The sequence below is a fragment of the Xenopus laevis genome, chromosome 3S (assembly GCF_017654675.1).
Source record: "Xenopus laevis strain J_2021 chromosome 3S, Xenopus_laevis_v10.1, whole genome shotgun sequence".
In the NCBI taxonomy this organism is placed as follows: domain Eukaryota; kingdom Metazoa; phylum Chordata; class Amphibia; order Anura; family Pipidae; genus Xenopus; species Xenopus laevis.
Genome location: NC_054376.1, coordinates 18,150,806 through 18,174,320, shown reverse-complemented (window position 1 = coordinate 18,174,320; position 23,515 = coordinate 18,150,806). Strand labels below are relative to the sequence as shown.

General features: G+C 36.7%; 1 protein-coding gene across 2 annotated transcripts in view; it reads right to left on the bottom strand.

The window, feature by feature from the left end:
- Positions 1–23,515, bottom strand: part of LOC108712645 (gamma-aminobutyric acid receptor subunit gamma-2) — a 122,074-nt gene that overhangs the window by 4,966 nt on the left and 93,593 nt on the right. The window contains exons 7-9 of one of the 2 annotated variants that reach the window (XM_041588045.1): positions 6,394–6,546; positions 5,760–5,965; positions 680–703 (exon numbers count right to left, since the gene is read on the bottom strand). In XM_041588045.1, coding sequence (XP_041443979.1) covers positions 680–703; positions 5,760–5,965; positions 6,394–6,546 — 383 coding nt within the window. The remainder of the gene's footprint in view (positions 1–679; positions 704–5,759; positions 5,966–6,393; positions 6,547–23,515) is intronic. The other variant, XM_041588046.1, reaches the window with a different exon arrangement.

Below are 23,515 nucleotides of genomic sequence, written 5' to 3'. Positions count from 1 at the left end.
TGATACCTTTATTGGCAAACTAATATAATCATAGCAAGCTTTCAGAACATTTTAGTTCCTTTTTTGTTCAAGCTGATTATAATGAAGCTGTGGTGTTCTCTGGTATATATGCAAAACAGAAAAATATATGCAACATTCAGCTCATAGGTCAACTTTACCTATTTTTTTTCATAAAATGTACCTTATATTTTAAGATCACATGTGAGCAGAGCTACAGTATAACAGTACTGCTTGGAGTACATACATTTGCCCATACAGATGATGTTGGTGGAAGGAATGCATATGAAGTTTTGCAGGTGTAGTGACAAACAGCTCTTATCTGCAGATATACAAGTAATGTTGATTTGCAGAGAGTTTTGGCACTTCTTGCAAATGTTATATGCATGGAGATAAACATTTGCATCATTCATTGCTATAGTTGTGTGGTGCAATGGAAAATGATATGAGCACATAATAATTTGCTGTTGTGCTATCCATTTAAGATCAATACCATCCAAATAAGCTGAAGTTGCGTGGTTGCTGCTGAACTGACTTTAATGCACCATTATTTTGTCATATTAAAAATCTTTTTCATTATTTTTTTTTGTGCGTATTGTCAATCAAACAAAACTTGTTTTATCATTGATAGCTCAATTCAGCAGACACATGCAGTGCACTTTCCATTCCAAAAACATTATACCTTGAAGGAAAACATCCAGAGAAGCTATTGTTGTATAGATAAGAAAAGAAAATCAGATTATAGGGAAATTAACAGATAAAATAAACTAAAGAAAAAGGAAGAGAAAAATTAAGTTTCAGCATTTTCTAGACATGGTAAGCTGAAAAATATAAAAATAAAGAAGTAAAATATAAGCTTTGTTAATAGATAAAGCTAGGAAATGTATTTTAAATTATGATTGTGCATTGATAAATATAATGTGTCATCGTATAACCTCATTGTTTACAGAGTAATTTTTTTCTGCTTCATATTTTCTTTAGGTTGAATTTCAAATTCATGTGAGTTTTTAAAAACTCCCATAAATTCGAGGAATCAAAATTTATTTAAAAGAACACATTTTTTAAACTTGGATGAATGGAATCAACATGAAAACTTGAATCAAATTCGAATCAAATTCTATTTGAATTTTAAAAACTCAAGTTCTTTCTCTGAAAAAACCGCAAATGTCAGGAAGGCTGCAAACAACTCAAAATTGATCACAGGACCTCTCCCATTTACTTAAACAGCAATTTGGCAGGTTTTAGATGGCGAATAGTCAAATTTGAGTTCTTAAAAGGACTAGAGTATGATAAATCTTGAAAAATCTAATTTAAAATCTTTAAAAAGAATCAAATCGAATTTGAATAACTCCCTAGTTGAATTTGACAGTTTTGACCATAAAAATTTAGAATATTCGAATTTTCAATTTGACCCTTGATAAATCTGCCCCCAAATGTCATCAATGAAAATGTATTTGTAAGGTAAAAAATTATGTACATGATATACAATATTAATTACTACAAAAAATACAAAATAGCATTTAATACATTCTTGTCTATGATGATACTATGTTTTCTGTACTACATTACAGAAACTGAGAAAATGGATTGGCAGAATTGCTATGACAAACTTTTCTGCGGCCAGGCTTATCATACAGAAAGAAACACATATAATAGTTTGTAGTTCCAAACTACCTGCCATGGCATCCAAAACTTCTAAACAGCTTGTCCTAATTGGGAATGAAACCTTGGAAGCTTGGTAATCTTGGTAATCTACCTGTATGGATATCCATACTTTTCCACAATTTGCCAGAACTCCTGACATTGAAAGGACTGTTCAACAAGGCCTTCCAAGAATCGAATTCAGAACTCCTCTGGAAAATGGCACCATAAGGCCAAGAGCAGGACCAAAAGTTGCTATAAATAAGAGTAGAAAAGCTTCCAAATCCACCTGATTGTGTCCTCAAATATAACAACACACTGTGCAATTATGCTAAATACTCCATATGTTTATAAGAAAGCCTTGTGTCAGAATGCAATTAGGCAAAATTCTGAGCATACTCTAAAGACATCTGAACTGATAAGCAAAGCATTCCAATAATATTATATGGAAAAGGCAGAATCTTACCTAGCCGGCAAGCCCAATGGCTTTGAGCTATTGTGCTACTAACATTTGAACAATAAATACCACAAAAGAGTGTTAAGTGGACTTTTCAATTAATTCACTGTAAGGAATATGTTCTTAAATATTGCATTTTCATCTTGGATTGTCAACATTTTATAAATACCACACCAAGAAGAATAAACTGTATATTATCAAAAACATATCTGCAGATATTGATCTGGGGGTTAGCAATACATTTCTGTTGTTTAAATGAATATTATGTCCTTGGGGCTCTTAATATTTTTCAAAGAAATTAAAAGAAGGCAAGTATAACAAAAAAAATATTAAGGTACCTGCTGCTGGAGTCAATCTCCCACCTACAGTACTAGCTAGAAGAGTGAACTGTGCAAGTGTTCAATAAAACAGCCTGTTTGCTTGATATTGTCTCTTTACTCTTAACTTTAGTGTACTTAAGAAACAGTTTGGTACCAATACTTAAGAATTAGAGACCATCAACTTATCTTAAATGTGTACATTTGCCAGAGTTGTACACCTACTAAATCGATGTCACAACACAACAGCTGAACTCTGCACACATAATATCATTGGAGCATTTACAAATCATGGTGAAGCATTTTCACAGATTTTATTGCAAAGTCAAAGTTCTCAACCCCCCAAAAGAGAATATTTATATATATATATATATATATATATATATATATATATATATATATATATATATATAGCCTCCGTGCAAGTCCGCACACGTCACTTTGTCTATTACTTCGGGTGCAGTGTGTAGATTGTAGTAGACAGCATTCCAAGGTTACACGCACACCATGTTGAGAATCAATAATTTATTTATTAGCACATTAATGCATCCGCGGTGCTAATAAATAAATTATTGATTCTCAACACGGTGTGCGTGTAACCTTGGAATGCTATATATATATATATATATTGTGAACCGGTAACTGGAACACAGTGTGAAGGGAGATATATTTCCCCTAGGTTCATGTCTTACTCCCATATGTACAGCAGTTCTGAGTGGGTTAATTCCCCTAGAAAGTCTCACCTGGGGAATAATTAACAGGCTAGATCAGCTAGCTGCTAGAGAGGGTTGGGGCTCAGAGTGAAAGCTTGAGACACACACTGAGGAGAGCTGGGAGCTGAGTGTAGCCATTGGAAGCTGCTGTTTATGTTTCCCCAAAGGGAATGGACTTTTGCAAAGGTACTGTGACTCTGGGGAGTTGTACTGTTTGTGTTTGACCGGAAATCCCAGTAGGGGACCGGTAGTAGAGAGGGAAACTACTCTGTGTATTAGTTAGAGCCCAAGTGGGGCAAGGATTTTGTTTTGTTTTATTTTGTTTTATGCTGCTTTGCTCACAGAATCTTTATATGTGAACAATGGACTTTACCCTGTTCAAGACCTGTCTGTTCATATGATCCTGCTCACAATATATATATATATATACAGTGGTGTGAAAAACTATTTGCCCCCTTCCTGATTTCTTATTCTTTTGCATGTTTGTCACACAAAATGTTTCTGATCATCAAACACATTTAACTATTAGTCAAAGATAACACAAGTAAACACAAAATGCAGTTTTTAAATGAGGGTTTTTATTATTTAGGGAGAAAAGAAATCCAAACCTGTGTGAAAAAGTAATTGCCCCTGAACCTAATAACTGGTTGGGCCACCCTTAGCAGCAATAACTGCAATCAAGCGTTTGCGATAACTTGCAACGAGTCTTTTACAGCGCTCTGGAGGAATTTTGGCCCACTCATCTTTGCAGAATTGTTGTAATTCAGCTTTATTTGAGGGTTTTCAAGCATGAACCGCCTTTTTAAGGTCATGCCACAACATCTCAATAGGATTCAGGTCAGGACTTTGACTAGGCCACTCCAAAGTCTTCATTTTGTTTTTCTTCAGCCATTCAGAGGTGGATTTGCTGGTGTGTTTTGGGTCATTGTCCTGCTGCAGCACCCAAGATCGCTTCAGCTTGAGTTGACGAACAGATGGCCGGACATTCTCCTTCAGGATTTTTTGGTAGACAGTAGAATTCATGGTTCCATCTATCACAGCAAGTCTTCCAGGTCCTGAAGCAGCAAAACAACCCCAGACCATCACACTACCACCACCATATTTTACTGTTGGTATGATGTTCTTTTTCTGAAATGCTGTGTTACTTTTATGCCAGATGTAACGGGACGCGCACCTTCCAAAAAGTTCAACTTTTGTCTCGTCGGTCCACAAGGTATTTTCCCAAAAGTCTTGGCAATCATTGAGATGTTTTTTAGCAAAATTGAGACGAGCCTTAATGTTCTTTTTGCTTAAAAGTGGTTTGCGCCTTGGAAATCTGCCATGCAGGCCGTTTTTGCCCAGTCTCGTTCTTATGGTGGAGTCGTGAACACTGACCTTAATTGAGGCAAGTGAGGCCTGCAGTTCTTTAGATGTTGTCCTGGGGTCTTTTGTGGCCTCTCAGATGAGTTGTCTCTGCGCTCTTGGGGTAATTTTGGTCGGCCGGCCGGCCACTCCTGGGAAGGTTCACCACTGTTCCATGTTTTTGCCATTTGTGGATAATGGCTCTCACTGTGGTTCGCTGGAGTCCCAAAGCTTTAGAAATGGCTTTATAACCTTTGAAATTGAACTCAGGTGTGATAAACCACAGTTAAGTTATTTTTTAACAAGGGGGGCAATCACTTTTTCACACAGGCCCATGTAGATTTGGAGTTTTTTTTCTCCCTTAATAATGTAAACCTTCATTTAAAAACTGCATTTTGTGTTCAATTATGTTATCTTTGACTAATAGTTAACGGTTTTTGATGAGCAGAAACTAAGTGTGACAAACATGCAAAAGAATAAGAAATCAGGAAGGGGGCAAATAGTTTTTCACACCACTGTGTGTGTGTGTGTATATATATATATATATATATATATATATATATATATATATATATATATATATATATATATATATATATATATATATATATATATATATATAACAACTTACACATCATCTCAAGGATAACTTTTTAATTATTGATAAATGTACTCCTGGCCTACACTGTAAGGGGCACATTTACTATGGGTCGAATATCGAGGGTAAATTAACCCTCGATATTCGACCATCGAAGTTAAATCCTTTGACTTCGAATATCGAACGATCGAAAGAAAAATCGTCCCCATAGGCTTTCTAAGCTTTTTTTGATCGAAGGAATTTCGTTCGATCTGAAGGTTCGATCGAATTGCGGTAAATCCTTCGACTTAGATATTCGAAGTCGAAGGATTTAACTTCGACAGTCGAATATCGAGGGTTAATTAACCCTTGATTTTCGACCCTAAGTAAATGTGCCCCATAATGTTACGTTACCTGCTGCCCTATTCAATCCCATAGAGGTGGACCTGCAACGCTTAAATGTGGACTGGTTCCCTGTTAGTGCATTAATATGACCTTGTAGAAGGGTATGTCCTGGAATGTACTGCCAGTCTGCACCTACTGACAAGTATTTTGCTACTGTCATGCTCCCTTGTTCCCTTATGCCTACCTCATTTTATCTAAAATTCAGATTTATATTTTCTTATTTTAATATAAAAAATGACAAAGTAGTATTTAACTGGTCTTCCCAATGACCAAATGTTTAAAATGAAAATTTAATTTAATTTAATACTCACTGGATTTTTCTTCTTTTTTTCCTTGTCTTTGCTTGGCTTCCTGTTACTCACAAAATAATGAAGAGTTCCATATTCTATAAGAGCAGCAAACACAAAAATAAAGCAGACCGACACAAAAAGGTCCATAGCTGTCACATAGGACACCTTAGGTAATGACTTCCGAGCAATAGTACTCAAAGTTGTCATTGTTAAAACAGTTGTGATACCTGCAAGTGAAAGAAAGCCAAAAATGTAGTCCTACATAAGGAAATTATATACACCATCATTGTTTCATGCCCTATTAATGAATATATTTTAGAATATTCCTCTGCTTAGGTATATTGTCACCAATTACAAGAAATGGGCATCAACAGCAAATTAACCTTAGTGTCCTACATAGCATTTGCATATTATATTTCCTGCAAATTGTTCTCACTCTTTATGCAAATTTAAGCAGTTGTCTGGTGATGCAATCCATGGTCTAAACCATTAGAGCTAAAACAACACAAAATTTAAACCTATACACAGTATTATGGAAACATTAACAGCAATAACTTTATTACACATAATCTAAATGCATTAATGGGAAAGAAATACAGTATACCACCAAAGATGTAATAAAAGTGTAAAAAAAAATTATAAAGCTGTTCTTTACCCAGTGATGTCCTAGCTGGTACGGCATCCTTATTGATCCAAAATGACACCCAAGATAAAACCACAATAAGTGTACATGGAATATAGGTCTGGATAGTGAAATATCCCATTCTTCTGCTTAGATCAAAGTATACTGTCATTACAACATAATCTCCTGTAAGTAAAAAGAGAGTGCACATTAAAGGACCAGTACTACTACAAAAGGAAAGAGTCCTTCCAATAAGTCACAATAAGTCACAATTTTTATCAAGACTATGATGTGTGTGTGTGTGTATATATATATATATATATATATATATATATATATATATATATATATATATATATATATATATATATATATATATATATATGTGTGTGTGTGTGTATCCTGATGACGGTCCCTTGAGGTACCGAAACGCGTTGATGTTTGCATGATCCAGTAAAAAGTTTTTCTAAGAAAAATCTGCCGTGAGTGCTTCCTTCATTTTTTGGATTATATGTGTGTGTATATACACACACATATAATCCAAAAAATGAAGGAAGCACTCACGGCAGATTTTTATATATATATATATATATATATATATATATATATATATATATATATATATATATATATATATATATATATATATATATATATATATATATATATATATATATATATATATATCCAAAAAATATAGATGCACACTGGGTACGTTTTAAAGATAAAAAGTCCAAAATTTTATTAATTTACATAATTAAAATTAGGTTGACGTTTCGGTCTGTTTCTAAGACCTTTCTCTAGACCATAGAACATTTGTAAAATCACAATCCACTTAAATAATTAAAACCAAAAACACTCACCCAACAGTGTGTCTCCCCACACCCATGTGACAGGAAACACAACCCTGTATCAGAAGAACATGAATAGTCAATCTAAAGTTCGTTACTAAGGCACTTTCACCATTAGCAACAAAATATTGGCTCAATCTAGAGATATTTATTTACACAATATTTAAATAAGTTAAAGAAAGAACATCAAATTATCTTATAGCATTTCATCTATCGCTGATCCAAAAAGCATAAAAAAAGATTCCAATAATGAATGTTTCACTGAATCAATCCCAGCCTCATGGGGAATACACGTATAGAGGCTAACAACATCTAAACCAGCCAGCATGAAAGATGTCAACCAGTGGTTCAACATACCCCGACATACTTAAAAGATACTCCTCACCTACTTGAAAGTTTGCGGACATTATCCATTCCTGAAGGGACATCTTTCATGCTGGCTAGTTTAGATGTTGTTAGCCTCTATATGTGTATTCCCCATGAGGCTGGGATTGATTCTGTGAAACATTCATTATTGGAATTTATGCCGTATGACGGCCCCCAATTACATTTGTATTGGAACTATTATCTTTAGCCCTTACACTCAATTACTTTTCTTGCAGGTTGCGGGGACGTCGATGGGTGCTGCCATGGCGCCCGCGTATGCCAATCTCTATATGGATCAATTCGAGAAGAATATGATAATTCCCAAATATGGGGAAAAGATGCTCTTCTTCCATCGCTACATCGATGATATTATCATCTTATGGTGTGGCACTGAAGAAGAGTTTCAAATAATGGTCAAAGAATTAAATTCCTTGGATAGCCCAGTGAATTTTACTAGTGAAATTCATAAAGAAAGGTTGCATTTTTTTGATGTGGAACTTTTGGCAAATGGTGGCGCCATTCCCTTTATCATAAAAGCACGGATAAAAATAATTTATTACACTATGATAGTTGTCACCCAGGCCCAATGAAAAATTCTTTACCAGTCTCCCAGTTCTGTCGAGTACTCAGGAATACCTCAAATTTGTATGTAGCTAAAAAACAGGTCCATCAAATGTGGTCTCGTTTTAGAGAACGTGGTTACCTGGAACCAATTTTGGATTGTGCCCTAACTAAAGTTAGGTCATGGGTTAAATCTCCTAAAACACAAAATAAAGAGTGCCCTAATATAATCTATAGTTCGAATAAAAATATGCAGTCAAATAAGGTCAATAAGGTTATTAAAGATCACTGGGGCATCATTACTGCAGATGGGGACCTTAAGAAAGCCAATGTTTTGCTATAGAAGGGGCACTAGTTTGAGGGACCTTTTGGTAAAAAGTGACCCTGTTAAATGCTATCAAAAACCACGGGAGAATCGGCTACAAGTGGGTAAATCTGGTTGTTTCTGTTGTCCCAATTGTTTATCATGTAGACATATGAGCCCAGATGACAGCTTCCTGCATCCACAGACTGGTAAAAGATTTTTAATTAGACAACACATTACATGCATGACCACTCACGTAATATATTTAATAACTTGTCCCTGTGGTTTAGCCTATATAGGCAAGACCGACCAGAACTTGCGACTACGAATGGATGGCCACCGCTCCGCTATAAGTACGGCATTTAGAGATGGATATACCAATAAACCGGTGGCCAAACATTTTTTGGAATTTGGACATATTCACTTTTACCTTTTCGCTACATTGCAATTGATCATGTTCCACCATTAAGAAGAGGGGGAGATAGATCTAAGTTGTTACTTCAAAAAGAAGTTTTTTGGATGAAAAAGTTAAACACACTGGTACCAGCAGGGATCAATGAATATTGCTCTTTTTTATGCTTTTTGGATCAGCGATAGATGAAATGCTATAAAATAATTTGATGTTCTTTCTTTAACTTATTTAAATATTGTGTAAATAAATATCTCTAGATTGTGCCAATATTTTGTTGCTAATAGTGAAAGTGACTTAGTAACAAACTAGATTGACTATTCATGTTCCTCTGATACAGGGTTGTGTTTCCTGTCACATGGGTGTGGGGAGACACGCTGTTGGGTGAGTGTTTTTGGTTTTAATTATTTAAGTGGATTGTGATTTTACAAATGTTCTATGGTCTTGAGAAAGGTCTTAGAAACAGAGCGAAACTTCGACCTAATTTTAATTATGTAAATTAATACGATTTTGGACTTTTTATCTTTAAAACGTACCCAGTGTGCATCTATATTTTTTGGATTTTTCTACTTATGGCATCTGTGGTTAGCACCTGGGTCAGCTAACGTTGAAGGTGTGCTGGATGAAATTGGGACTATGTATGTATGTATGTATGTATATATATATATATATATATATATATATATATATATATATATATATATATATATATATATATATATATACACACACACATACATACTGTTTGCATGCACTATAAACTGTATTCCATTCACTGATGATATCACAATTCAATAGATAGTATCTTTGGAACAACACCACCTCTATACTATTTTCCGTTACTGACTTTTATTCATGAATTGCTGGTGCCTGTTCTTATTTATAGATTAATGAACTATAATTGTTTAAACAGAAGCACTTTATTTAATAAATTTAATATATACCTTAATAATTGATTTTTGATTAATTAATGTGTGTGTTGGCACAGAATTGATTGGAATTGTGCATATGATAGCATTGGCACTAAGCACTTTATAGAACACATTAGCACTTTATATTTAATTTTCAACTATTTTGGTAACTGAAGGAAGTGTGTGGTTTTACTGCTATTCTCTTTCTAAATAATTTCATTGGTGTTTATATATTACACTTTCCTAAGTCATTTAGTAAAAAGTGAGTTTATATTAGTATCTACAAGGAAATTCTTCAGTTTTTAAAATTTACATACAAGTATAGGTAAATCTAAAAACAACTAGACTTGCTGAGTAATCAATAAAGACGTTTCACTACTCATCCGTCTTCATTGATTAATCAGCAAGTCCAGTTGTTTTTAGATGTACCTATACTAGATATACCATGACCTGGATGAATGAAAATCTTCATAGTCATTTTGAAATTGCATATAAAATCGATGTGAAATAAAAAACAGAATTACAACATATTTATAGTTTTTTAGACAGAATGGCAATTCTGTTCTAGAGATGGCATTCTGCCTTGTTGCTACAGTATTTATAAATGGTTTAAGTTATTACATTGCAAACAAACAAAAAAAAATGCTGACTAAGCATGCATGTTGGTCAACAAAAGAAGAGCAAAACATGTTCTGGGAAATGTGCCCTGAATGCCTTGATAGTCAAGTATAAGGAAAACAGCTGACTTTTCTAAAATCAGATTTGGCTTCAGACTGAAATGCAAGATAAAAAATGTATGTAGAGCTGTCACTTCAAAGGGAGCTGTGTGGGATATGTGTACCATGCAACAGCAGCTAAGGGGTGTATATTGAATTTATATTATTAATTATAAAATTTAAATATTTATTTTTATGATTTGCTAATGAAATTGACTGAAATTATATTCATTGCAGGTTTTTCCGTATGTCCAGATCAATGTTTGCAAAAATGTATAATTACATACATTTCATACGGCTTGGCAGGTTGTTTGGTTGACTATATATTTGATGATCCTATACATTTAGTCCTTTAAACTCATAGCTTATGCCTGGCAGTATCCAAAGGCTGTGTATCCCTTTACCGCTTTTTCCTGATTTTTACTATCCTTTCTAGCTCACCAGTGGAATAAAAAAAGTATTCATACAATCATATTAGCTTAAATGCAATACCACTTCATAATATTCACCTAAGAACCCTACTCAACAACATTAAAATATTAAAAGTAACCATGATGATAATGTAGTAAAAGCCCAACAAACCTACATTATTTGTCAAACGTCTAGCATCCTATTCCCAGTAATTCAAGAACCTCCTTTAAGGAAAGGAAGCCTCCTTTTTTATGGTGTTGCTCTCACTCTCAAATCCAAGGCCTTTAATAGTTTTTTAGTACACCTATCATCTACCAAATTTTCAGAATGTATACATTACATATTGCCCTCTTACAGCAGATGAAATGAGGTTACATACTTCTTTAGGCTGAAAAAAATAAACATGTCCATCAAGGGCAACCCCACATAACTGCCAAGTTCAGTTCTTCAAATTCAAGTGATGTTCTTTGTTGTTCTCAATGTGAAAAAAATTTCCAACTGTCTATGACGTAATCTAATGTACTTTTAAAGAGTAATCCTGCTCCCTTGCAAGTTATCTTTTATACTAGATCACTTATAAGGGCACTTATAGAAATATATCTAGAAGGACTGAACTGATTGTGTTCAAAAGTAATAATGTTTCAATCAATTAAGTCATTCAGCTTGCAAATATCTTTGGAGGTAAATCCCTCAAACCTTGTCATAGTTAAATTTTAAAAAAGACAAGATCTTACTCTTTTTCAGCTATATTTACTCCAGTCTTTTACATGAAAAGAAAAAAACGTTAATTCTCCTGTTTTCATTTCACTTTTATGTTTTAATGGTTAGCTGTAAATATTCATGTTTAATTTACACAAATGGCATATTTGTAATTTGATACACATTGTAATAGTTTCACAGAGGAACCTTTCACACATTCTGTAGTTGTTCTTACTACAGTTGGCTTGTTTGATATGGGAATTGAGCATTCAATTGCTTGCTTGTGAAATGTATCTGAAATGGTGAGCAATGTAAGCAGACAGCAGTGGAAGTGCATTAAATATGCTGGTAAATTGTGGTCAAGTAATATTTATCAGTTATCATTTCTGCCACTCAACAGAAGGCATTCTGAATATGCTGTACACTGTGTAATCATTTCTGTTTATTCAAGATATGTATTTCATTAGTTTTAAGTTTCATTAATTTTAAGTACATTAAACTATGTAAATTCAAATCAATAAATTATTTACTATACAGGATTGTAATTGAATCCTTTAATAAAAAGAGTTTTGTTTCTTCCAACAAAACTACACATTTTAATATTGTGTGCAGATATTTAAATCAATCCGACATTCTTGAAGATATTTATAAAATATTTTTGGCCAACTTAATCTATTTAAGCATGGTTATTACATTGGACCCTGAATACTCAGAGAGCCTCCACAAGGTGGGGAAAGCAGCCAGGAGCCACAATAGTTGCTGAGATTTGTATGAAATTAATTTGTTTAGTCAGAAAAAGTAAAATAAAGTATGTAGGATGCAGCTGTCTTCTGAATGATCCCTTAAGGTCTACAGAAATAGTTTTGGTTGTTTACCTAAAATTACATTTTATTATGATGTAGAGAGTGATATTCTGATACAATTTGCAATTGGTTATCATTTTATATTATTTGTGTTGTTTGAGTTTCTAAGCTTTTATTCAGAATCAGAAGCTCTCTCATTTGCAATTTCAGCAATTTGGTTGGTAGGGTCCAAATTACCCTAGCAACCTTGCACTGATTTGAATCAGAGAATGGAATATGATATAGAGTCCCTGAGGTTTAGGTATTTTTTACTCAGGCAGTTTCCCCTGTATTTGGACACCTCAGTGGTCTCTTTTCCTGGGACCATTGTAGTTCAAGGTACGCCCAGTAGGTGGCAATATAATTTTGGTTAAAAGGAGAGCACTAATGTGATCATGGCTCTTCCCGGATACTACCTAGCAGGGAGGTGGGTACAGGTCTGGGCAGTTCCCAGGCCTGTTAGTTAAAGTTCAGTATAGTTAACATTGTTATAGTCACTCTCGGAGTGAAAGGTATGGGTCAGGTTTTGCAGCTGGGCAGCTCAAGGCCCCAACAAGGAGGAGTAGAACAAGGGTTAGTACCCTAGCAGGGATCAGTCACCATCACAGGGACACAACTGGGTGAGCTAAGGGCAGGAGATTTGCCAGTGAGTGAGACAGAAAAAAAGGCAAATAACTAAAAAAGTAAAACATATAAATAAAAATAAATAAAAACATAAAATAAAATAATAAATAAATAATTAAAATAATAAATATAACATATAAACAATTGCAAAGTTGCTAGAAACTGGACATTCTATAACATAGTAAAAATTACTTCAAAGGTGAACCACCCCTTAAACTTTGCCAATTTATGATTTGGGTGTATGCTCTATTGTTTAACAATGTATTTTATTTCCCCTCGAATATTGGAATACCCCAGATGATTTCTGCATTCTTTGTATATGTGCATATACAACACTTCTGTTATCATTTTCCGTCTGACATAGCACATCTGATTTTTGCAAAGTTGCTAGAAACTGGGCATTCTATAACATACTAAAAATTACCTCAAAGGTGAACCACCCCTTAAACTTTGCCAATTTATGATTTTGGTGTATGTTCTATTTTTTAACAATGTATTTTATTTCCCCTTGAATATTGGAATGCCCCAGATGATTTCTGAATTCTCTGTATATGTGCATATACAACACTTTTTTCCCTCTGACATCTGGTTTTTGTTTTATTCTCTTAAAATTCTTGGGGGGATATTTGGAGACACTATATTCAACATATTATTTTTCCTCTCTTGGAATGCTACATTTTTTTTTTTACAAATTAGCTGGAATTCTGACAGTATCTATGCCGAATAGATTTAGCCACAGCTGAATGCTCTATAGCAAAGTGGACTTGGACTTAAATCAGAGGTTCAGCATATAATGCATATCTGCTAGTTCAACTTTTTTTTGCATTCTATATGGATATTAAGCTAAATATGTAGGCTAGAAATGTTGCAACCACATCCTTTTAGCAGGGAAAATCTGTGTCTCCAAAGATGCCCCAGTAGCTCCCCATCTTTTTTTTCCTGCTTATTCACTGCACATGTTTAGTGCTGCTGTCATTTACTGAGCTTAGGGGCCAACTCAAAATATACAGTACACATTGAGAAGCTGAAACTTTAGGCTGGTGCAATAAGTTCAATATATAAAACATGGCATTTTAGCCCTATTCATTTTTAGGGTTTAGTTCTCCTTTAAAGACCCCTAACGTGCCAATTAAAAAGTATAAATGGACTGAGCTACTACTAAATGCTCATGAATAAAAAAAAAAAATCTACAGACAATATTTAGTTGTCATTTTGTTCAATTAATAATCTCAGCAATGTTTTTCTGTTCTTAAAAATGAATAGGGAAGGTAAATGTAAAAACTCAGAAAAAGTAAAACCATAAAATATTAACATTTATCATAACTTGGGGCCTAAATCTGTTGTTGAGGTGATTGAAATGAAGATTATGTAAAATGTCTATTCCATTTTCAGCATAAATTGAAACTAATGGAGCAATTATTTTAGTGCTCCATGGAAGGGTCAGTAGACAAATTATGTAAAGTTTCCCATAAAATGTCATATTTCTCATCTTAAGCTACTACTGGAACTCAACAATATATCTTGTAAAAAATAAAATAAACTTTTTGTCAGAAGCTTAATCACTAATTTAAAGGTTAAAAACATATACGGTCTTTCTACTGAAGTAGAAATTGTTATATTGTTATATTGTTTTATAACACATCAAACATATTACAATACACATGCTGTAAATGCAGTTGAGTTTCTATTACAGAGCTTTGAGCAAAATATACGTATATACTTAGACATTTGCTTAGTAATTTAGTTGGTCCACTGTTCAGCTAGAGTATTGTTCAAGCATTCATACATCAAGAAGTGGATCTAACATCCCAAGTATCTTATCATCGACCTGGAACAATAACAGCATATTCTACATGAATTTAATAAATTTTTGACTTTTATATTATAAATGTTCCCTTTCATGTTAGGGAGCCCTGACCCCCCCCAGCCCCACCTCCCACCATGGACTGCATATTTTTTAAAATCTTTTCAGTGAGCCTCTGGCTAATAAGTTAAGTTTGATGAGAGGCAGATTTTGATTTACCAATGTTATGCAGTTTTGCACTGTGGATGGTTGGGGACCCATACATGCGATAGCAATTACTTTCTTGGCATAGTATAGAAGTGTTCGGTATCTGACTCTGGCGTGATTAGTGTATATGATTTCATTTATGACTCCTAATATGCACACCTGTGGGGTCAGTAGCTTAGGGAAATCTAATTTGTCTGCTAAAATATTAGCTATATATAACTTCGGTCCAAAACTTGTATACCGGTGTACACAACCAAGCCATGTGTAAGAAGGTTGCTCCTTCTTACTAGCCCCCACACTTATGACATCTTGCAGTTGGATTACATCCCATGGCCTTTAATCGCACAGGGGTGATATAGAATTGGTGAAGCCAAATTAAACTAGTTTGTCTCATATAGAGTACAGGTGACTATAACTTCTGTCTATTGCTTCCTCAGTCCTCCTCATCGAGGTCTGGGATGTCAGCTTGCCATTTCTGTTATAAAAGCTTAAAAGCTTAAAATCTGGGGGACACTTTGCAACAAAGTCTTATACAGTGTAGATGTTAGTTTAGTTAGGTAAGGAGACCATAACACCATTTCAAATTAAGGTTGTGAGGTTTGTATTTCCATTCCTCCAAATTGTGCTTTGAAAGTACCTAAAGTGGGATAGATTGAGCTCTGCAAGTTTTGCATATGAGCCAAATGTAGCACATCCAGCACATCTTGTAAGCGCTGATGCGTTTACGTGGCCAGTAGAGAAAATCAGGGAATTGGGGAAGGTGGGAATTAACCCACAATGGCACATTAGGCATTAAAGTTGAAGGATTCTGCGGATATAGTTTTAGTGCCAAATTCCAGGCCTTTCTAGGGGTTGTCATAACAGCTGGGAGTTTCTCGTGGTCTGTGGATGCTCTATATTGAAGGTGCCTAAGTCCTTCTAGTGACATCATAGCTAGTGACTGAAGCGTTGTGATGGGGTTATAGGGATCGAGGTCAAACCACTATTTGACATAGTGCAATTGGCTGGCTAGGTAGTAGAGGTATAAATCTGGTAAACCTGGTCCCCCATCTTTCATGGTGGGGGTAAGTTTTCGCCAGCCCAACCTGGGTGTTTTAGTTCCCTATATAAATCTTACTAAAATCTGGTTAACAGTCTTAAAAAAGCCTTTTGTAATATGAGTAGGTGAGTTGTGAAATATATATAGAAACTGTGGCAGATACACCATTTTAAAAATTCTCCTCCAAAGTGTCAATGGAAGCTTAGACCATTTGGAGAGAGTAGTAGTGAGGAAAGATTTGACTGGTTCAAGGTTGCATGGTATAAAGGTGCATAAGTCTGGGTTAATATTGATTCTGAGGTATTTAAATTCCCTCGCTACTATTATGGGGATCTCCCGTGGTAAGGCAGGAAGCGGTGTTGGATCTATTCGTAGTAGGGCAGATTTATCCCAGTTGACCCGCAGTCCTGACAACCTTCCAAAATGTGTTATAATGGTGGCTAAAGTATCTAGTGATCGTCTCCCATCTGCCAGGTAGACCAGCAGATCCCCAAACTTTAGAACCGTGAGCAACATTCAGAAGTAAAAAGAGTTGGGGAGCAACACTAGAATGAAAAATGTTCCTGGGTGCCAAATAAGGGTTGTGATTGGCCATTTAGTAGCACCTATGTGGATTGTCAGCCTACATTGAGACTTTGTTTGGCAGTGCACCTGTTTTTTTTTGCAGCCAAAACTTGCCTCCAAGCCTGGAATTTGAAAATAAGCACCTGCTTTGAGGCCACTGGGAGCAACATCCAAGGGGTTGGAGAGCAACATGTTGCTCACAAGCTACTGGTTAGAGATCACTGGCATAGAGTGATATCCTCTATTTCAAGGGTCCCAAGTGCCATCCCTCTAATGTGGGAGCCTATCTAATTTTGATTGCCAGGGGCTCAATGGCTAGAGCAAACAGTAAGGGGGAGAGAGGGCATCCTCGCCTTCTATCTCTAGCCATTGGAAAGGGTCCAGATGTTGTCCCATTCGCCCTGACCTGTGCTACTGAGCATAGCATTTTGATCCAGCTTATAAAGTTGGGTCCAATGCCAAATTTAGTATTGCCCATAGGTAATTCCACTCCACCAAGTCAAAGGCCTTAGCAGAATCCAATGATAGTATTATTCTCGAGCCTGTGTTGTCATGTGTAGGTTAAAGAATAGTCGACTTAAATTAATGTCAGTGGTTTTGCCAGCCATGAACCCAGATTGGTCTGGATGATTAAGATCTGGCAGTACTTGGGCTAATATACTTGCTAGTATCTTGGCCATTATTTTAGCATCAATATTAAGTAATGATATTGGCCTGTAGGAGCTACAGGACTGCGGGTCTTTTTGGGACTTCAATACCATGTCAATGACGGCTTCTAGAAATGAAGGTAGGGGGATAAATTTTGCAATGCCATTGTGAGAGTATTTAGCAAGTGGGGAGTTAGCTCATCAAAAAGACATTTGCTCAGATCTACTGGAATACCATCTGGACCCAGGGTCTTGCCAGGAGCCAAGTCATTGATGGCTCGCTGAAGCTCTTGTTTAGAAATAGGGGAGTCTAGAATGTCCCTCTGGATTGTTGTCAGTGTAGGAGTGGTAATTTGACTAAGGTGGTGTTGTATCTCTGCCTGTGTGTATCGGATCTGGGTAGCATATAATGTCTTAAAGTATGTTGCAAAGGTTTCTACTATATTTTGTGGCATAGATTTGAGAGTTCTGTCTGTGGTTGCTAGAGCTGCAATTGCAGTTGATGGAGCCTGTAATTTGGCTAGATAGGCCAGTGTCCTGCTACTTCTGTCTGCAGTTTCAAATGTACGCTGGTAAGTGTATAGTTGAGCTTTTCGTGTAAGGTGAGTTTGTTCCCTGGCCAGTGAGTGGTGGGGGTCTACTAGCTTATTGTAGGTTGTTGGAGAGCGATTGGATACATAGTCCGACTCAGCCTCATCTAATTGCTTTTCTGCCTCCATTACTTGGCCTTTGGATTCCATTATAGCCTTAGTGACTGCGTTGATGAGTTGTCCTCTCATACATGCTTTTGAGGCATCCCAGAGTGTGGGGGGGGGGGGGCGATCCTACATTTAATTCCCAGTAGTCTCTAACTGCTGTAATAGCCTTTTCTTTCACCACAGTTTTTTTAAGCCATAATGGGCTAAATCTCCAAAGATTAGTTTGAGGAGAGCTTACCACATTTAAAGTGAAAGTGAGTGGCGAAAGGTTGGAGAACGCAATTGAAGATATTCTATTTTTACTACTTTGGGCAGGAGGTCGGGTGTTGCTAATGCTAGGTCAATCCATGAGAATGAGTGATGGGTAGTGGAGTGGCAGGAGAAGGCTGTTTGTTTAGTGTTTTTCAATCTCCACACATCTGTTAAGCCCAGTGCCTTGTCCCATGTCATTAGTTTGTCCCCAGCGGAAAATCAGCATTGAAAGCACCCATATAACAAGTAGGAGCTGTAGGAAGATCTGCCAGCATTTTATCAATTGTATTGAGTAAATTCATATTAAATGGGATGGGACATATAAGTTAACTATAATCAAAGGGAAGTTAGCTATTGTGCAGTGAAGGATAACAAATCTACCATAGTAATCGGTTTTGAGAGTAAGTAAATTAAGAGAGACTTCCTTACCAAGATTGATACTTCCCTAGCATATGTTGAGTAGGTGGAGTGATAAAGCCTGACCTACCCAATGTCTCTTTACTGCTAGTATTTTTTGCCCAGTCAGGTGAGTTTCCTGAAGCAGAAGCAAAGACAGAGGATGTCTTTTACAATAATTAAACATTTGTGCTCTCTTGAATTTATCATTTAATCCCCAGATGTTCCACGAAATTAGTGTAATATCAGCCATGAATCAGCAACATATGGGAGGTGGAGCAGGGCTTTGTATACTTGTATGAAAGATAAGTATAGGCGTGTAAAAAGTTTTCTGTGTCACTATTATAGTCAGCAGTGTATTAGATTGCGGCATGTTAACATAACAAAACCAGTACACAAACAATAAACATAATATAACTCCCTTACCCTACCTACCCTCCCTCCAAACCTGGGCAGGTCTTGTACCCTGTACCCTGCGTGTGCATCATAGCATAGTCCTAGGATGATGGTGGCATTTCCTTCAATGTTCATCAGTGGGCCCCTCATCAGACTGTCAGGGCTCACAAATAAGAGCCTATGAGTATCGTTTTAGTAGAATGTATAGGTAACTAAGTTCCTCTGTTTCAGAGTCACTTTGCAGGCCTGGAGAGTAATACAGTGCTGAGGTCTGAGGTCTCAACACATTTTACTTTAGGATAATTTGCTTCAGTGCAAAAAAAAAAAAAAAAAACCTAATATAGTTAATGACATTTTCCATGTTATTTTTAGAGGACCATTATGAATTACAGACACTGGCATTTGACATATTTCTTGTTCTGTATTTCAAAAACAAGGCTGTTGAGAAAAACCCTACCTTTAGGGATGAGAAAGCTTTTTTGACCTGGTACAGATTTGTCGAATATTTTGTGGTGTCAAGATTGACTTGTCTGAAACATCCCTACATAAAGATCAGCACATCCAACACATTCATTACATTGCCCTCTGCCAAATTTCAATCACTAAGAGCAGGAACCCTGCACTAAGCATGGTGCACAATTCTGAAAAGCTATCAAAAGCACTTTAACACAATGTAATTTCACCTTCTCATTGATTCCAACATATTTAGATTTTTGCACATTTTCTGCAGTTTTGTAAAACTTTGAAGAAGCAGAGCAGAGCAGTTTTGATTATGACTACTTGTCTGTCATGTAATACTTGTAATTTTACTGCCTTGGAATTCTAGCCAAGGAACAGAATAATAATACTGTAGCATACACTGTTACAAGCATGTAGACATACCAACATATTAAATGGTAGTTTCTATTTGGTGAAAGAATTCAGTTTTACATGTTTCTTATTTCAGTGTAGCTGCTTATAATTTGCCTAGACACAGATTTAGCCGTAATGTTGTACATTACATACAAATGCATAACATAATAACAAAGTGACCACTAAACAGAAGGGCATTTGTGTTTAATGCCATCAGATGCAGCAGATGAATCACAGGAATGACTTGCAGAATGGTAAATAGTACAAATCACCTCTATGCTTATAATTACCCATTACTCTGATAGCCCTCTTTCAAGAAAATGCTAAACTATCTATTTCACAAGGCCATGTGGATTAAAATATACCAAGGAATAGTTCAAATATTTGTTTCCTTTTGATAACAATATCATGATATTATTTCTCAGTCCTTGTGTAGGGGACTGGTAAATTAGCCTCCCAGTATTATTTAGCAGGCAGTCCCCTAGTGTTACAGATGCCTAACTGGGTAATAAAATACAGTTAGGAGGGGGACCTGGTTCCTTATCCTGCTTAAAGCTATGCCCCTTGGTGTTCTAACAGTGCCCAGTAGATGGCTCGTGTTAAAGTATAAAGTTCTGGGCAGCCATGTGCTTAGGGTCCATTTTCTGAGCAGGCAGGTAGAACTTTAGTCCAATTATTGTACCCTGCACCAAGTTACAGTTGTACTACACCCTACCTCCACACTGTTTGTGAGGGCTTACCCCTGAATAATTAAGGTCTCATCCGAAGCACAGTATAGGGGTGAAGAATATAGATAGAGACTCGTGCACTCAATTTACTATAACGCTATACTTGGAAAAGAGTGAACAAAACAGCTTGCTTGATGTCGCCAACCCTCCCCCATTCTCCAGTTTAGACTGTTCATTAATGCGTCTTTGAAGGCAAAGACAAACATATTTGATGTATATGAATCAATTTTTTTTTTTTTATAAATCTGTTTTTATTGATTTTGGAAAAAGAGAAAAAGAAAACAAAATAGGACGGTATACAACAGCACAGTCAATACAGAGATAGAGCACCAGTAACCATACAGAAAATAGCATCAGTCTGATAGCCATGCACAAATGCAGAATGACTCTACATCAACAATCTCAGGAGACCAGACCAACATGAGCAGCATGTCGAGTCTCGCTCGCCACAAGTACAATGTTACGCATGGTGATGGCCACAAAAGCAAAAACAAAGGCATTGTAAACAACTCATGAGACGATGAAGCTGTTCAATCTTCGCGTTGACATGGCTACGCAAAATAACATATAGCCTGGGGTGCTAGAAATTTGACCATAGAGTGCCGATGTATCCGGTTTTGGAGTCAGTACACAGAGGGTACAGTAAGAAAGAAGGGAGAAAAAAGAGAGGGAGGGAGGAGGGACTGGGTAGAGGAAGGTAAAAGGGAAGGTAAGGGGGGGGGGAAAAAGAGGGGAAAAAGAAAAGAAGATAACAGAAATGGCATACCGGCCTGAAGATATCCAAAGTCGTAAATGGCGTGGTCGAGCTCAAATCCACTGATCACTGATTGGAACCTGCTATGGGTGGATAATGATCAAATATAAGCATGATAACAACGCTACTAGTCTAGATGGGCCACCTGGGCAGGTACTGCTGGAACCCCTCGCCTCCCCAGGAAACTCAAGAGAGTGAAAATAGAGAGTTATAGATAGAATAACAGGTCGAATCTCACACGGTGCACAATTGGACATAAGAATCTGAATTGGTAAATGCAATCCAGTGATACCATTTAGTCATGAAATTCTGGAAATCACTAGCAGTTTCAGTCTTCAGCTCCTCGAATTTATGTATCTCTTTGATCTTAAGCAACCAATCTTTCACGGACGGACTGTCTGTCTGTCTCCATTTAAGGGGAATTAATGCCTTGGCAGCATCTAGCATTATGGGAACAAGAGACTTCTTGTATGTCTTTAGTGGCAGTGAGGTGTCATGTAAAAGGACGGCCAAAGGGTTATCAAGGATTTCTATGTCTGTAACAGTTTTGATAGTGTTGCGTATTGAGGTCCAAAAAGAGTTGAGTATAGGGCAATCCCAAAAAATATGCGTCAAGGTGCCGAGATGTTCCTTACATCTCCAGCAAGTAGGGGAGACCGCCTTGTAGATTTTGCTCAACTTGGTAGGGTAACGGTACCACTTAGTTAGTAATTTATAGTTAAGTTCTTGGAGTTTAGCGCATTTAGAGGATTGGTGTACCAAAAGAGTAATTTTTGCCCATTGGGCGTCCGAGACAGGTAAGGTCACATCTCGTTGCCACTTGTCTTTTAGGATAGAGAGTGGGGGGTCTATAATGTTTTTGTATATCCGAGAAATCGCACGGCTTGGTGGGTTTCCCAGGGACCAAATATGTTCCATGGGAGTAAGAGTAGGTCTATCTTTATGAGGTGGAAATGTTGCCTGTAGAAAGTGGCTGATTTGCCGATACTTAAATCTATCTAGGTCAGTCGGCGTGATATTAGGCAATAGTTCGTCCAGGTTTTTCAATTTGCCACAACGGTAAAAACAAGCAGCTCCTGCGTGTAAGAGAATGTCCCAACCCCTGTAGCTATCTAGATTCAGGCCTGGTGTGAAGGCAGGATTGCCAAGAACCGGAGATAAAGGGGAGGGGGAGTTAATCCATTTGCGTGATTTAGCTAGGTTGTCCCAGGTGTCTAACGTGTATTTAAGTTTAGCATCTGTCCTATCTCTATACATTCTGTTAGCCGGAGATAACCAGGGAGCCGCCCACAAAGGGGTTACCAGGGATTCCTGCTCTATCTGTATCCACAATTTGGCCTTCCCATAAAAGGCCCAGTCTAGGCATCTGTTTATAATTGTGGCTTGATGGTATATCTGCCAATCTGGAAGACTTACACCACCCTGTGCTTTAGATGCTGTTAGTGTTGACCTCGCCAATCTCGGGTTTTTATCCGCCCAAATGAACAGTTTCGTGAGAGTATGCAGTGTTTGCAAGGTCCCCTTGGGAGGGGGGTATGGGATGGCCTGTGAAACATATAGGAAGCGGGGGAGAATGTTCATTTTAAGGGAATTAACGCGGCCAAACCACGATAACGTTTTAGTTGTCCAATCCCTCAAATCCGTCTTAATGGAATGTAAGAGATCACTATAATTTCTAATGACGATTTGTTTCACGTCCGGAAATATTTTTATGCCAAGGTAGGTGAAGCATGTAGTGGATGTCCTGATCGGAAACGAAGTAGTAGCAGCCGAAAACTCCTCCCGGGGAATAGAGACATTTTGGGCGACAGATTTAGTCAGATTTATTTTAAAATTACTAACCGAATTAAATTTATGCAATTCCGCTACTAAGTTTGGAAGCGAGATCCTGGGGTTCCGCAAAAAGAAAAGCAGATCGTCTGCGTATGCAGCGATCTTATGTTCCACAGAACCAATTGTGACTCCATTAATGTTTGGGTCTTTCCTAACCCTGTTGAGAAAGCTCTCAAGCGAGAGGATGAAAAGGAGGGGGGAGAGTGGGCAGCCTTGACGAGTCCCGTTATGTTTTCTAAATGATTGCGAGTATTCTCCATTAACCCTAAGTTTAGCAGATGGATTGGTATA